The following is a 16394-nucleotide window of genomic DNA, read 5'->3' as shown; positions in this document are numbered from 1 at the left end:
CATGGTCAGCTCCAGCCATTGCCGATCGTTTGTCCATCTTGGGCCGACCCAGCCGACATTAACATGTGCGAGAATGGCAGCCAGCAGTACTGAGACAAGCAAATCAACGAACGATTCGAGTAACACGTGACCGGAGACTCCATGGCAACGAAGCGAGCGGGAAACTCGCCGATAATGTATGCGTAAAGCGGCTAGCAGCGCCACCAAAATCACTAGCGGCAACGGGTGGAACTACAATGTAGACGATAGCAACCACGTGTGATACTGATAGCGCGGCCGCCCGCAAATATGATAAAGTTTGACTGACTAACGATCGTTCCTTGGTGCATTTGGTGTGGAAGTGGATCTTTTTTGATTGACTTTGATCAATTTTCGCACAACACTATTACTCTCTCGCCAAATCATGGCAATTCAAATTGAAGTCGCAAAATTTTTAGCCAGACATTGTTTTACATTCGCCACTCATGTGCAGCATTCGCAAGTGGCGAAAATGAGAATGGGCGCGCCAACCCTGAATAGGGATATCATTCTGTTATACAAGTGCACCTTGCAGCAATGGGTTACACTCCGGATGCAGTGGACCAGCCGCGTTCCTCACCATAAGGAGACCAAATTAGGATGACGCGATGGACTGCCCAGGTAGTCGAGTCGACAATGGGTATGATGGAAATACTCAGTAGTTACCACACTGTGACAACGCCGAAGTAACATGCCGGTGTTGATGATAACCATATAACTTGATAATTGTCTCCATTAATACACTTACAGCCAATTTAATTGGTGTAAATCATAAACTAACTGAGTAGGTGGATGTCCACACAACATGTATTGACATACATTTGTATGATGCAATGTCGCTTCACAAGTATGTCTGTATAACGCATGCTTCGATAAACATTCCGATTTCGCAATGACCTTAACAATGACCAATCAGAAATAGGTCAAGCCCTCCTCCTGACAATAGACAGGGACCACCAGTAGATGTAAGCTTACGTCTCGCGCTCACAAAGGTTGGGCGACTATGTCCATGGTGACGCCGAAAAGGAATTTTAATACCTTTTCGGCAATACCTTTTCGGCGTCGCCTTAAAAGGTACTGCAAAACAGCAGTGGAAGGATTGAATCAGTTGAGTTAGTTCAGGCATGAAGCTAACATCGCTCCATGGTTCAAGACCCAGTTCTGGAATGAAGAGAGAGACCCCGTGTCTGACTATTCGGTGCTTTCAGTTCAGAGATGGAGTCGCCAAAGACTAGAGGCCAGTGGAGGGAAACTTAGTTCAACCTCGGAGCAGTCAGTTAGTTCAGGGATGGAGCCTCACACCGAGAAAGAGGCACGTATCGGACTATTCAGTGCAATCAATTCATTTATGAAGTCGTCACAGATCGCGGTATCCAGTGGAGGAAAACTCAGTTCAAGATCAGGACAATCAGTAAGTTCAGGTTCGGACACTCATACCAAGAACGAGGTTCGTGTCGGACCATCCAGTAGGCCTACCTTCAGTTCAAGCTCGCCAAAGACAGAAGCTAGTCGAGGAAAAGTCGGTATCAACTCTGAGATGAAGCCGCCTACGAAAGAATTTAGTGTTGAACAGTTTATACTCAGTTCTGGAATAAAGTCGCTTGCGGGGAAAGAAGGCCTTGGCGATGGATTCAACTCAGGGAAAAAGTTTTCCAAGAAGGCAGCCACCAATACAAGATTAAAGTCGTGCTCGAAAAAAGCTATTGGCGGACAATCAGTTAGTTCATCCCCAGGGAATAAATCGCCAAAGAACGAACGAGCTCCATCCAGCTCAGGATTGAAGTTGAACTCGGAACAGCCAAGTGTCGAACCCTCCAGTTCAGGGATGAAAATGGTATCGAAAAAGCAAAGAGTCGGACAATCCAGTTATGAGGTAAAGTTAGTGGTATCGAAAGAGCGAAGTGGCGGACGACAGTCCAATTCAGAGATTAAGTTGGACTCGAAAGAACAAAGTGTCGGACAATCCAGTTCAAGAATAAAGTTGCCTGAAAAGGAAACTACCGGAAGGCAATTGGTTCGGTCTTGGATCAGGTTGCATGCGAAAGAAGCCAACGATTCAGCGGTAGAGTTGTCCAAGAGGGAATCTGGTGCAGGACAGTCAAGTTCAGGGACAAAGTTGTCGAAGGCAGAGGCTGGTGCGGCACCAACCGATTCAGTGATGAAGTCGCTGAAGAAGGTTGGATCTGGGATAAAATCGTCAACGATGGAAGCGGCTCATGGAGGACAACTCAGTTCAAAGAAGGTGCCCAAGAAAGAAACTTGTGCCGGAGAAATCGATTCGGAGATAAAGCTAAAGTCACGTGAAAAAGAACCACTTCACAAATGCACCATTTGTCAGGCGCGTTTCAAAAAGAGAGATCATTTAAAAACTCACGCAGTCGTCCATACTGGCAAAAAAGAATTTAAATGCCAAAAATGCGGGAAACAATTTGGGTTAAAGACTTCGCTGAACTTGCATGCGAGGACTCATACTGGTGAAAAACCATTTAAGTGTAACATCTGCGGAAAGACATTTAGTCAGAGCGGGAATTATAAATCTCATGTTTTGATTCATTCGGGAGAGAAGCCTTTCGCTTGCCCGGAGTGCGGTCAGGCTTTCACCAAGAAAGGCCACATGCAGCGCCACCTTGCGACGCATTCCGGAGAGAAGAAACACGAATGTAGTCACTGCGGACTCAAGTTTGCGCGGCCGTACACGCTGAATGTGCACATCAAAATCCATACTGGGGAAGTATCGTGTCGATGCGATGAGTGCGGTAAACGATTTCGGACAACCGCGGCGCTGAATGTGCACAAGAAACTCCACACAGGAGTCAAGGAGCATAAGTGCGAATGCTGTGAGAAAGCCTTTCGTACAGTGGCTGAGTTGCAAAGTCACGCCCGTGTTCATACTGGCGAAAAGCCATACACGTGTGGAGTGTGCGGGAAAGGCTTCAGTCAGAGTAGCAACTACCGGACGCACGCCATGATCCATACAGGTGAAAAACCATACGCTTGTGAGTTTTGTGATTATCGCTGTACGACCAGTAGTGCGCTTTACGATCACGTGCGGTGCAGCCATACGAAGGAAAAGCCGTATGAGTGCGAAATATGCGGGAAGCAGTTCTCGTTGCGGATAGGTTTGAATGACCATCTTCATTGTCATTCGGACGAGAGGCCATACGAGTGCGAGGAATGTGGACATAGGTTTGCCAGGAAAGGGACACTGGAGATTCATTTGAGGATTCACACAGGAGAGAAGCCATATAGATGTGACCAGTGCGGTCGCTGTTTCAGTCAGGCTGGTAACCTGTACAAGCACGAGAAATGGCACAATGATGAGCGTCATCATGATTGTGAGCGTTGCGGCGAGCGTTTCCTGGAGCGCAGGGAACTCATTGATCATTTTGAGAAGTTTCATACTTTGAAGGGAATAGTGACAAAAGTGCATGGGTGGAGTTACAACTAGCACTGTCGCCGAATCAGTGGTTATTCTGACTGTAATTGGTAGACTGGTCTGGGAGATGATGGGTTTGTTCAAACTAATGTGATATGACGGGTTAACTTCGACAACCTCAGTGATAACTTGATCTCAGTAATACCTAGCAGTCCAGCCCGCTCTCATGGATGTTCAATGGTGGTGTCTCTAGAATCTTTAACTTTGTAAATGCATATACATGTAGTACTCTAATAAAAAGTATTTTATGCAAATAGTCTTCCTTTTTAAATTTGACCTACGTGGCTCACAGTCACCAGCAAGCGGAGGAAGATTTCGAGAAGTGATTTCTTTCCTTTCGAAGCGATCTGGCTATAGCCCTAAGACGATTCCCTGCTCTGGTCACCAAAGTGGGTAGGTAATCAGAGAAACAGCGGGAAGGAAGAAAGAAAAAGACCGTATCGTCAACACACCGAATGATAACACACTTTATTTTGATAAATCACAGATGATACTGGACATGTATTTACAGCCTGGGCTAAAATTATACACCAGTTATGTGGTAATGGTCACATCTTCAATCTGAATCTTAAAAACTCACCAATTAACACTCCAGAGTGAGGCCCCTGTTTAGCCACCTCGTTGTCATGGAAGCACAGGCCTGCAATGTGCTCTTTGCATGTCTTATGCCAAAATATGCTCCAAAACAGTAATGGTATTCCATGTTCAACGACAAGTTACATCGACAAAACGTAAGAGCGGATCAGAATCATGTCTTAACCACGGACCTATAGCCACAGGCACGAGAAGATCAAACCTCCAGCCCAGCTGACAATGCCTAACAAATAATTGTTCTATGGGTGTTTTCATTTGCGCTAGAGTTCTTCATGCGCCTGTGCAAGGGCGCGTTCATATGGAATTCCATTTCTTAACGAAGGTTTTTCAAACCTCATCGATATTGTTGTACCAGAGCACTTGTTGGCATTGTGCTTTATTAATACGTTAGTAGTTGTTTTTACTTTTACTGAGACTGCGACAATTTTCATTGGTACTTCAATACTGAAAACGAAAGGAAAAACCAACGTTGAAGAAACCCCCAGTATTACTGATGCGTTGCCATGGAGGCGGTTTAAATGCGCTTTTAACGTTGTTGAAACACTTCTTACATCGAGTAGTTGCTATTGGCCAAGCCATCTCTCAAGAAATGATTTGAAGGGGAAGTTATTTATTCACTCGTGAGGCTTAGGGCAACTTGTATCGACTTTTGATAGGCTAAACATGTATGAAGTTTCTGTTTTAGAAAGCTGTAAGTGATATTCCTGGCTTTATCAGCTTCTGTGCACTAGCACGACCCTTACCATTTCACCCCAAGCAATACCATGGTTAACCATATCAATAAATGAATAAACTATCACCGAATAATCTATCAATGCGTAACCACGAATAATCAGTTATACAAGTCATTTTCTTATTAACATTCACATCAAACTTATCCCAATATTTCCTCGATTTGGAACGGAGATAAATCAATGGAGAACTTAGTTATTTTCTGATACCATGGTGCAGGTTATGTAACACAGTTGAACACACAGTGAGTCGACTTTAATTATTCATTTCTTACAAAATTCCAAAATGTGATACAATATTTGCTATTTACACAAGCTAGGAGGAATGGAAACACAGAGTCTGAACAAGCTGAGGGAGAAATTTAACGCGGGACAGTCCATTATGTACTCACCCTTCATCAGTTACAACGTAATCGTGTTGCATTTTCTTGTTCATGTTCAAAATTCCCTATAGGCCATCAGCGTCAGGCGAGTCGGAGCCGCCGGCGGTGCCGAATGCCTGCGTCCTACCGACGGCAACGTAGCACACGGCGGCGTTGGCAAGCAATCATTCAGGAAACAGGTGACAGCGACTTCTGCGATACTCGATTGATATGGTCTCCATTTCCATTCTTCCAATGCGTCACCACGTAACATTATTACGCAACGCTTACAACAATCAAACCCGTTAGAGGTATATATATCGAGGGTATTTGAAAGACTCTGATATATCATTATGAAACAGAGGTGTCATACCTTTTTTTCATGTCAAATAGTTAAATTTAGAATTTTGCGCGTCAGAAAAATGACAAAATTGTCTCTTCATCATTGTCTTAAAACTAAATACATGTAACAATTTAACTCCTCTAGAGGAAATATCACAGTACCTATCACGATATGCATAATATTGTGTACGAACTCATACTGCTAACAGTAGTGATAACTTAAATCATCCACATCTAAATTCCAGTGTGTGCGTATAAATGCTAAATATTTTACATCTAATTCCTGCATATTGCTATGACCACTGCTTACTGCTCGAATCGTAAAACCCCTTAAATTAAAAGCATTGTTTAAAAGAAATATATACAGTGATCGAATACGAAACGACAAACGGGGATGGGTAAAGTGACGCAATAGCTTCATCGTTCAGATCTGAGCCTGGTTCTCTTTAGGTGATAAAAAAACTTTTTGTGGCTAAAGTCCATTACATATGGAAGGCATTCTGCTGCGTTCTTGGTCGCCCCGAATACTCATTATCATAGTTATTTTTCTCAATGTCCTTGACGTGCATATCATCATGCCCAGACTTGACCACAACTTGTTTCTTCGCCTCAGCCTTCTTCTTATCAGCGCGGTACTTATACCAGAAGAACTCCCAGAGAAGTGCCACCAAGGCGAACCCGACGCCCATGAAGATGAGGAGGTACACGCCTCCGATGTTCCTCAGACTGATACCCTCGCTCTCATCCTCGACCTTGGGGCATTCCTTCATGTTGTACTCCCACCAGTAGGCCTTCATGTCCTCCAGAAGACGTTGGTTGAGCAGTTTCAAGACGCTGCAAAATGAGTTAAGAAATTTGAAAATGATGGTACTAACGCCATAACGACTATTCTTTGGAGTACGTGTATACTCCAACATTTGGCGTGCTTTGGTGGAGATGCGCAAAAATGCGCTCGGCACTTCCAGAGCAAAAAGGCGCCTTTGTTGTCACTGCAAAGCGTGCTCTATCAACCCGCAAACGACCTTCATCGTCCTTGGGCGTATTGCCCCTTTCGATAGCTTCATACTCAAACCGAGGGATTATTACTTACGCGTCTGACAACTCGTTCCTGAGCGCGACCTGTCCCTGTTGAACGGCAATGGCGTATGGCTTTCTGCTGAACTCCTCACCGACCTCCCAGAAGTCACAGTTGGTCAGCACGGCATATTTGTTCTGGGTAGCATCACCTAGAAAGAGTTCATGCGATAGATCTTATTCTCAATTCAAGACATCACCGCTTGCTTGATTTCGAATGAGCGCACCCAGTATCAGTGCAGATTTGCAACATGCAAAGCCTCTCCTTTTTAGATTTCAATTTATTGATCATGCAAACATGGGGCTATCATTGAGGCGTAACACATTTCAACAAATGAAACTGTCTTTTATCTTACCAATGAAGGCAAAGTCGTCTTCATCATCCTTGGGCGTCTTGACCCTTGCGATTGCTTCAGCGAAAGATGAAGGGAATCCAGACTCTGCCATGGAATTCCACATCGATGTGAACTTGTCACTGACGGGGTAATCCCATACAGCCAGCTTGGCGCGCTCTACCACACCGAGGGAACTGTTCATGCTCATATCCTTCCACAAGCTGCAAAAGAAAATTGCCGGTTAACCAGTTTGAATGGATGGCGAGTTGACTTTGTCGTGCAACTTGCTGTAAATGTAGTTACAAAGATTTGTTACTCATGACGATGCGCGCATGCAGAAAAATAGGATCGTCAACGTCCAAGGTTACGTCTTACCACAGCAAACATCACTCGTCTATAGGGAGCTCAGGCCAAAAATGTACAGTCTGAAGCAGGACGATTATTCCACTCATGAAGGAGATCGACAGCAAACGAACACCTTAAACTCCTTCTTCACGATAATCCAAAATGACCATCGTTGATCCAGTAGCCAGATTTTCAAATCTGATATATCCGTCCTACCTGTAGAACCTGTCCTCAATGTCGGCCATACGTTTGAAGTAGGTCTGAGTTGCAGCATCTTGCTGTGGCGCATACTTGGTCTTGAACTGTTTCGCCAAGTCGTCAAGGGATTCAATGGGAGTTTCCAAACGAGAGACGGTCAAGAAAGCAGCCAAGTTAGCAGTGTAGGTAGCGATCATGATGAAGCCGAACACCCACCAGGCAGCCGCGATCAGTTTGCCTGAGATGCCCATGGGAGCTTCGCCACCACCTGAAGGAAAATAGTATAGCGTTGAGGCAAACTCCTCATAGGAATCAAGTAGATGAGAAGTTAAAGCTAGCTGTGGATCGGCAGGTTGTGACTCAGGCAAAGATTTTCTATGGCCATTCTTTGATATCGTTCTTTAGATTTTTCTCTGGTATCCTCCAAGGAGTTCCGCTAACCCAAAGGTGCTCCAGTCATACCCTACCTTGCGGGGTCATAGAAGTGAAGCAGAACCAGACACCCTCCTTCCAGTCGAAAACCCTCGGCTCCATTCCAGTGCCATCCCAGTACTTTGCCTTGTTATTCTGGTAGCTGTAGGGCCCGAAGCGGTCGAACAACCACAGCAGGAAACTGCACAAGAAGAATGCCGAGAGGAAACAAATCCAGACGTTGTTTTCCAACACTGTCATGAACTTGAAGAGTTGGTACTCGAAGACTGGTTTCCTCATGAGGATGGTGATACCGACCAAGTCATAGAAGGGCACGGTATAGTCAATCACGCTCTCTCTCTCCGCCATGACCGAGAGTGGTGCTATGATGATGTCGGCTCTCTGGAACGGACAAGCCAAATGAATTTCCGGTTTCCTCGAGCAGTATAGACTAGCCACGTATACATACAGCTTATTGACAAGAAATCAGTGCACTGACAGTGATAGTGTTCTAAACCACTGTTTGGTAATTGCGTCCTTGTCAAAAGACCAACTATCGTTTTTTTCAAAATGGCGGCTTGGGTAGCCATTTTGAAAACAACACAATTATGCCAAGAACGCAACTTCTGATTCAACATGATCACGATGAAATAGCACCAGTTTGTAACGTTTTTATTTCAAATATTTAATGTTTTTTATATAGTTTTAGGATATGAGTTCACTCGGGGGCCATGCAGACGTCTAGCACCAGACGGTAAATTCGACGTTTACTTATTGGTCCGTTGGAACCACGTGACACACTATGGAGTATGACGTTTGATTAACCGGCTCGATTTCCTCCTAAAAAGGAAAACAGTTTCTGAGTGGCATTGTCTCTTTGCCTTTTGTTTTTCTGCCTCGGGTAAGCCAATGTCTCATTTCGAGTTCGTTCCAAAAGGCAACATTAAGCCTTTAGCGTGCTGCTTTGAAAATACGTCATTTACAACACTGATAGGATGTTCAATTCTTTACTGTGCACTCAATTTTGAAAAAAACATAGTTTGGTGTAGATCTGTGTGGGTCTTTTTCAATTGATAGCTACGAGTGACCATGACATGAGAAAATGAACATGATAATCTCTTTTCCCTGGAATACCAAAACTGGTGTCTCAGATCCCTGGCAGTTCAAATCGTTACTTACGTCCTGAATGAGTTCGTTGACCATTCCATTCCAGCTCCCGTCTGATTGCAGACTGCCATACTTGCCGTCTGGTGACTCGATGATGGTGTAGTCAAAGTTCATTTCTTTAGACAAGTGGTCAATTAACTCTTTGCAGTAGCCGTCGAAGGTGCCGTCTGCATTTTTGAACAGAAAAGGGGGTTCCTGTAAAGAAAGGCAAATTGCTACAAGTGGTCAATTAACTCTTTGCAGTAGCCGTCGAAGGTGCCGTCTGCATTTTTGAACAGAAAAGGGGGTTCCTGTAAAGAAAGGCAAATTGATACGATGATCGTCCTCAAACGAGGAAGTAACTGAATATATCTTTTCCTTCATCACCAGGATCCCTTCGAAAAGGCAAGTAATGGAGGGAAAAAGTGAGAATATATCATCGTATATACTTACCACTATAGTTGATATTCTGTATGAACGCTTGCCGGCCGCAATAGTCACAGATGAACTGCTCAGTCCGGTAGCACTTGACCATGTTCCCAACTGAAACAGTATTGTAATGTGCGGTTCATTGACATCATGAGTGCGAAACACGAAGTTAGGTTTTGTCTTAGCTCTGTTTGAACGCTTTTATCCTTCTGTAGCTTGCTCCAACGAATAGACATTGCATTTAAAACACAATCTGGTCATCTTGTTTCTTAAAGTGCTCTCCTTCCGCCATTCAGATACATCCTCTTAACTCTAGTAGCCAGTAAAACTGATCCCCACATCGAGCCCGAATATCATTTTACCCGATTTTAACAGAAGCTTACCGTTGTTGACTGTGTCTGAGTTCCGCCAGAATATTTCAAATTCTTGATTTCCATGGTCATGCCTTCTTTGTTTGATGTGGCTGAGAAGGTGAAGGTACCAAACAGTCCAGTAGCAACCAACTGAAAGACGAATCAAGAGCAATACATGTTATTGAAAGTCACAGAAGGGGATTTGGTGCACCTCGGTGAGGAATAGCTCAAACTATTGAGATTCGCAACACGGTCAACGGAAACGTTAAGCTGAGGTGACCATCTGCAGTCAAATAAGTGATTAGTTAGGCAAAAGATCGGCAATCCGCGTAGAGTTTGGTGTTCTTTATTTAAGGGGATACCGCAAGCGACAAGCTTTCGGACAAGCCTTTTGACATGTTCTTAGCTCCTGGGAGTCGGAGAAAGGGACACTTCAATCTTTTTCTGAAACTTACCGCCTTCAGTTTGGTGACAACCCCGGCAGCCTGGGCTACAAAGGTTGCGTTAGGTGTGGTGAAGGTGCCGCAGTTAGGTACAATGGGTTGGTTCCACGAGCTGTCAGACAGGTAACTGGCAAGACCTTTACCGGCGAGCATCACCAAATCAGACACAAAGGCTTGGTCAACCTGGTAAGAAATATAAGGATGGGAGCAATATTTAGAAATGAACTCATGTCAACTGATTGAGCTTTTTATCTTTCTAAGGCTGCAGGAGACAGTGTTGAATAGAAAATATGCATTGCCATGACCGTAATCATGACGTATCATGTTTTTCCATTGTAATCCATTGTTCTCGAAAAGTAAAGTCATCATAAAACTTGACCTCCATCAAGCTGACCAGTGCAGGTCTTGCCTATTTCTCTCAATTTATCTTGGGATAACGACGTGAAACTGGTCGGGAAGAAATATTTTTATCATAGAGGACGAAGGGTTGTGTGACCTTGTTATACATGTACTTACATCGATGTCGCTGGCGGTAAACCCAGACGTTTTGCTGGCCATGAAGGTCACATAAGTGGCTGACTGGGTCGAGTCGGGCTTGGCGGTCAAGGTCACGTAGTTACTTTCTTTGGAGCAGCTTGTGCAAGTGACAGCAGTATCCTGGAATAAAGTAGGAGTCACGTTTGAAAAAGGAAACCTGGCGTTATCTCTTTCAAATCCTATCCATTTACACTTGTGTGGTCATTTCCATTTCCATATCAGTTATTGAAAAGAACAAGCAGTATCATGAATTGAGGTCTGGTGATGGAAAAATGACCATAGTATTCACTACGGGCATCTACCTCTGCCCCCAAATCTACCCTGCATATTAGATTCCCCAACCATCAGCACTCCACTTACCTTTGTTACAACAAACCAGTAGAACTTGAAAGTCATCAAATTGAGCTTGTTTGCCTGTAACGAAATTATGAATACTGTCTAAATGAGTTACCCTGGGCAACATAAGAATCAATCAGGTATTTCAAATTCACAATAATATCGATTTCATTTCGATTTCGATTAAGCTCATTAAAATACCTCTTCAAATATATCAAAGTACACTTAACAAGGAATTGAACTGCCCGGTTAAAATCTTTGGTGAGCATTTTCCGTCCAAATGGGACGGGAACCGTATGAAAAGACTATACAAAACTAGTCACTTATGTGGTTCATTTTCATTTCATGTCGCAATCCACGAAAGCTTACCCTTCCAAGATATTTTCCAGCTTTCGCGTTGCTTCCAAGGATGAAGATGTACTTTATGGCGTTAGACTTGATGTAGCCGAGTTGGGTGTCTATCAAGGCGTTGGTGCTTGGCAACGCAAAGTACATGTGCTGAGAAGGGACGTTACGTAGGATTCGCCTCTGGAGGTCGTCATAATCTATAGGAAAGGAATCAAAAGCAAACCTAAATAAAGGCCTATGTCAATGATGAAAAGTAAATGATAGGATGATATGACAAAATCCCAAAAGGATTTTATCCTTACATGATAATTTCAAATCTAAAACCATCGCGCCCAAGGCCGGCAGTTGTTTGTAGCCCGTTAGCGTGGTGCAAGAGTCACTGAAATAGGCACTCTTGATGACGTCATGTGTGTGACAGCCAATCAGGCACTGATGAGGTTTTCTTGTTAATAGCCAATGGAAAGTGGTAGTTCTGCTGAAAGAAGCAAGACTTACTGAAAGTGGAGTCATATACAAAGGCAATGTTGGTCATGTTCTCTGTATTGACGACGCTGGCGATCGATTCGGTCATGACGTTGATCGGAGGGTCGAAGTTGACGGAGTTGCTGTAGGTGGCGCTGTCTACCTCCTCGGGCATCTCGCCCCAGCTCACAACGGGCACGCCAACCACCTCCGCCTGCTTTCTCACAGCCGCGCGGACAGTGTCGGAGGAACCATCGATGATCAAGTCGAGGCCAGAGGAAAGAGCAGAACAAACTGGAAGAAAAAAGGTGATGTAGCATGACAACAATTGTAAAAGAAAGGTGATGAATTAAATTGAAAATTGAAAACGAATCTACCAGTTGCAAAAAGCAGAAATGAATAATTCAATGATCCATCGACCGGTTACATGAAGAGCCCCTCAAAGTACCCATTAGAGGGATGTTGCACTCATCCGTACGAACGACTAAGCACCGAGTATATTCAAAATGAAAAAAACCAAAATGATGTTTGTAAACATCATTCCAGGGGAGCGACTTGAATATTCACTTCTCAAATTTTGACGTTTTAAACTGCACTGGCGGCTTTACTGATGTATGAATACCAGTTGGTAGCCTTGAACTATACTTTTCTGCATTTCGGTGGTGTTCGTCATAGTTCGGCCGATATCCGATTATCAAGTTGAATGACGGCATGAATCACCGGCACCGACATCCGAAACGGTTCAGATCGGTATTGGCCGGAAAAGTTCGCCCAATTCCGACGGCATGAAACAGCATCATAATATTCTATTCGTTGTTTAGCTCTTCGTACGGCTTGCGGAACCTGCCTATTACATCAACAGCGGCTCTTTCCCTGACCAAACAGTAGCAGAACCGATGAAACAACTTCAGCCGACTTATAAAATATTCATGTCAACTGGACGGTATTATTACGCGCATGTGTTGAAATAGTTTCTATGAAAATATTTGCATGAAATTGTGAAATATTGGATTAGATATTAATGGTATTATTATCGATTTTGGCCGATGCTTCGCAATTTTGTGGTACATGGTTTCATGGCCAGAAGCTTCATAGGGAGATTGCAGTGGACGGCGTCCAGGACACTATTCGTAATTGCGATTGTTGTTGTATCCTGCCGACAGAGATGAACATGAGATTAGATCATGTGAATTCATTGGGGACAATTAACGGGGAAAGGAGAACTAAAGGCCAGACTTTCACTAACTGATGAAATTATCTAATACCAATTACAGTGGAACCCCGGTAACACGACCACTCATGGGACTGAGGTCGAATAGTCGCGTTACCGGGGTGGTCGCGTTAGTGAAGTTGAAAATCCGGGGGAAAAATGCATGATTAAGTTTTCCCGCCAAAATTGTTGAACTTTTTCATAAGTTCAAAATTCTGACAAATTTTCAAATCCAAAATTTTTTTGGGCCTGATGATGCTTTCTTCATTTCGAGCAGAAAAAAAACAAGTGAAAAAAAATTTGGACTTGAAAAAAACTTTTTCAATCTTCTAGCCGTAATGAGATACGATCTCGACGCGCTCGCTGAATAAAACGAACGAAACCAATTCACTGCGTGTTATAAGGTATGAAAAGATCACTAAGTACATGTAGCTATCAAAACTTTCTATCCAAGACAGACAAGATCATAACGCTTCACAAAACAGTCATTTCATTGAAAATTTCTTTGAATGAGCGAAGTTGAAAGCAAATAATTATGTTTCTCGTTAAGGCTGTTCTTTGACTGCATGTGACGTGTCTTTCCTGTCTTTTACTTAGTATGTCCATAGCTTTGCTTCTGTTGAACAGCGTGTCTTACCTGCATCCGCAGCGGCATAGGTATCTGTCGGTGTGGTGCTGGTGGTGGTAAGGCTGACAGTGTGGCCGGAGAGAACAGACGAGTCGCCATTCACTCGGTCAACAGCATAGCCGAGGGTCGTGGCCAAACCAGTGTCCGCGGAGTCGTATAATCCAACTGAAATATCAAACGAATCGTGAAATTAGGTGCAGAAACATCAGGATTCTGAGGGAGTTTTCGCAAAGCCCTCCGAAGCCTATCACACTGTTCGAGCTCTTGATCACGATTTCAAGCAATTGGACAGGCGTTGGCGTTTCGGGGATTTGCAAAAAAAACTCACTATTAGTATTACATGTACCCCCCCCCCCCCCCTCCCCATTGAATCCCTAGCTGTATGGAAATACTAAAATATGGGCAAGAATTAACACCCGGCCTGATTTCCAAAGGATGATGACGAATACTTACGAACTTTGATTGTTGCAGCGTCTGTGTTTACTACTATGCCAAGCAACAGGGACACGAGGATGGGACGGAGTGAGGTAGACATATTGAATTCTTAAACGTCCAAAGACGTCCTTATTGCTTCCACTAATTGAATCTGAAAATGACGAAAGACAGTTAAAATCAGGATAATCTTATCTCTAAAGTTTCCCTCAGAATTCCAGCATGCCGCATGAGCACTGCTTCGCGGACAAACTTGTTTGCGCGCGGGCTCATCTTTCTTGACAACGCGGACCTGGTGCGACCGGTGTAGCAGTCAAAAATGTCCCCTGGAACAACTGTCCAATGTATTCTTACGGATTATAGTATTCATGGTTCTGTATAGGGTTATAAATGTCAAAATGCACATATAGAATCATTTGCGTCTCGCACACTCTATCCGAGGACATTTTAAACTTTTACACCTGCCCTCATTTTAAATGCGTTTTAATTTCATCATCTCGCTGCACATATTGTTGAATACAGCTTGGTGCTGAATATTCCGATCGAATGTCCCATTACTCCCGAACCGGAAATGTATTAATGGAGTCCCCGGTGATCAGTTGTTGTTCGTTGCACGCAACTCTCTTTGCCGCGAAACAGGGAAAAAATGAGCTTATTTTCTCAAATTCATGGTATCGGTATAACGTTTTTGATGGTTCCCGTTTCTGAGTGTTTCTCCTTATTGTTTGGGAACGCTGATAGGATTGACATGCTCTTCTCTGTATCCCCTTGTCATAAGTTCATGGTCTCTCTAGCCGCCTATAGTGTATAGGAACACTGAGCCAAAGCCTATGTGCTAACTGACAAGGCGGGTGGATGAGATGCACAACTTGTGTATTTTTATTAGGCTAGCTCTAAAAGTGACTTTGAAAAGCACCGAAAAGGAATATACAGTTATATACCACCTGACCACTTACCCCGCTTCTGAGGGATATCCGATTATCCTTGATATGAAATAAAGTGAAAATCACAATAGAAAATTACATTTCATCCCGAGAAATCTGCGCAGGTCAAATTCTCTTGTTGGCCTGCCTTTCAAAAGTCCGTCCGATACCGGTGGACCCTTTCCCTGAATGTTTCACCTGATGGAGCGAGAGCGGCCGTGATAATATTATTGTGCCCCTTTAGGCGTATCCAAAAACATTGCGAACAGGAGGCCGATCTTGAGTGACCCCCTGGTCAGGTTGGGTAATGATTCTGGTCAATGTTATCATTAATGAGTATTGATATATCAAAGATGTAACTAGGCTCGGTTGGTCCAATCACCCCCTGGCCCTTCGATTTATTGATTGGGGTGATCACGTGATTGGTGACAGTTATTGCGAACTATCGGTATAAGCTATGGGTAGTGAGATCGATCTTCTGGTCTTTTCAAAGTCTGGTGATTCCAACCGGTATACGTTTCGTCCCGCACGTCACCATCACCCCCTGCGAAATATGGCTGTGCTCTCTGTTTATGCGCGCTCAGCCGCATCCCATTGCCCCGCTCTCCCCATGGACGTGGTTCCTCTTACCTTTGGTTTTTGATAAATATTCCAGTCTTCATCATTCTTGAACATGGCCGAATCTTTTAAAGATCCTCTACAGCATCTTCAACACATGGGTGCGCGCATGCAAGAAATAAACGATGTCACAATCCTTGTGAATCCGAACCACTAGCTACCGGTTAACGAGCTTCATTTGGACGTACAACATTAACTAGCGCTAATAATTAATTTACAGACCGAGTGGGTTCGTCATTGTGGTTAGTCATGAATTGTATTGATGCCATCACTTTGATTCATTGTCAGTGGTTCCAACAATGGTAAATGATATATATATGTGGCAAGTGGGAATGTTTAACTCTTCGATCTGCATCCTGATGAAATTAACACCTGATTTTATCAGGATGGTTTTCATGCAACGGCAATGCAAGATTATAATCATGATGAGATTCCGGGTTTTTACTGCAGGACCTACGTCATATCGACGGGCGGAGTATTGAAAACCACTGGTTATGCCAGGATGGATAGTCAAGAAGACAAATACTCTCAAAAATTGCCAAGAAAGCATCCCGCACTAACAGCGGATTATCGTCGTGGTTTTGGCGATTTTCACAGGCTCTAACTGCCTTTTATCCAATTTTACCCAACGACCAAGCCGCGTTAGCAAATGGAAGCGGGTCATTGCGGTGGTAAGTGCACCG

The 16394-nt window shown here is 43.8% G+C and overlaps 2 protein-coding genes across 2 annotated transcripts; one reads left to right on the top strand and one right to left on the bottom strand.

Moving 5' to 3' along the window:
* Positions 1 to 1270: 1270 nt before the first annotated feature.
* On the top strand, positions 1271 to 3626 carry LOC135490023 (zinc finger protein ZFP2-like). The gene has a single exon (XM_064775670.1). It carries the CDS (start codon positions 1307 to 1309, stop codon positions 3464 to 3466), a length of 2160 nt encoding a protein of 719 aa, XP_064631740.1. The 5' UTR covers positions 1271 to 1306; the 3' UTR covers positions 3467 to 3626.
* Positions 3627 to 3894: 268 nt separating this feature from the next.
* Positions 3895 to 15856, bottom strand: LOC135489789 (ionotropic receptor 25a-like). The gene is given in 17 exon segments (XM_064775336.1): positions 3895 to 6317; positions 6574 to 6709; positions 6914 to 7113; positions 7454 to 7703; positions 7903 to 8248; positions 9026 to 9221; positions 9224 to 9303; positions 9446 to 9535; positions 9805 to 9924; positions 10230 to 10400; positions 10734 to 10874; positions 11115 to 11168; positions 11460 to 11635; positions 11934 to 12194; positions 13748 to 13903; positions 14192 to 14324; positions 15724 to 15856. Coding segments are annotated over 16 exon segments (2811 nt in total). The 5' UTR covers positions 14274 to 14324; positions 15724 to 15856; the 3' UTR covers positions 3895 to 5965.
* Positions 15857 to 16394: the final 538 nt, after the last annotated feature.

Source organism: Lineus longissimus, chromosome 6 (assembly GCF_910592395.1).
Source record: "Lineus longissimus chromosome 6, tnLinLong1.2, whole genome shotgun sequence".
Lineage (NCBI taxonomy): Eukaryota > Metazoa > Nemertea > Pilidiophora > Heteronemertea > Lineidae > Lineus > Lineus longissimus.
This window is presented reverse-complemented; position numbering and strand designations above follow the sequence as displayed.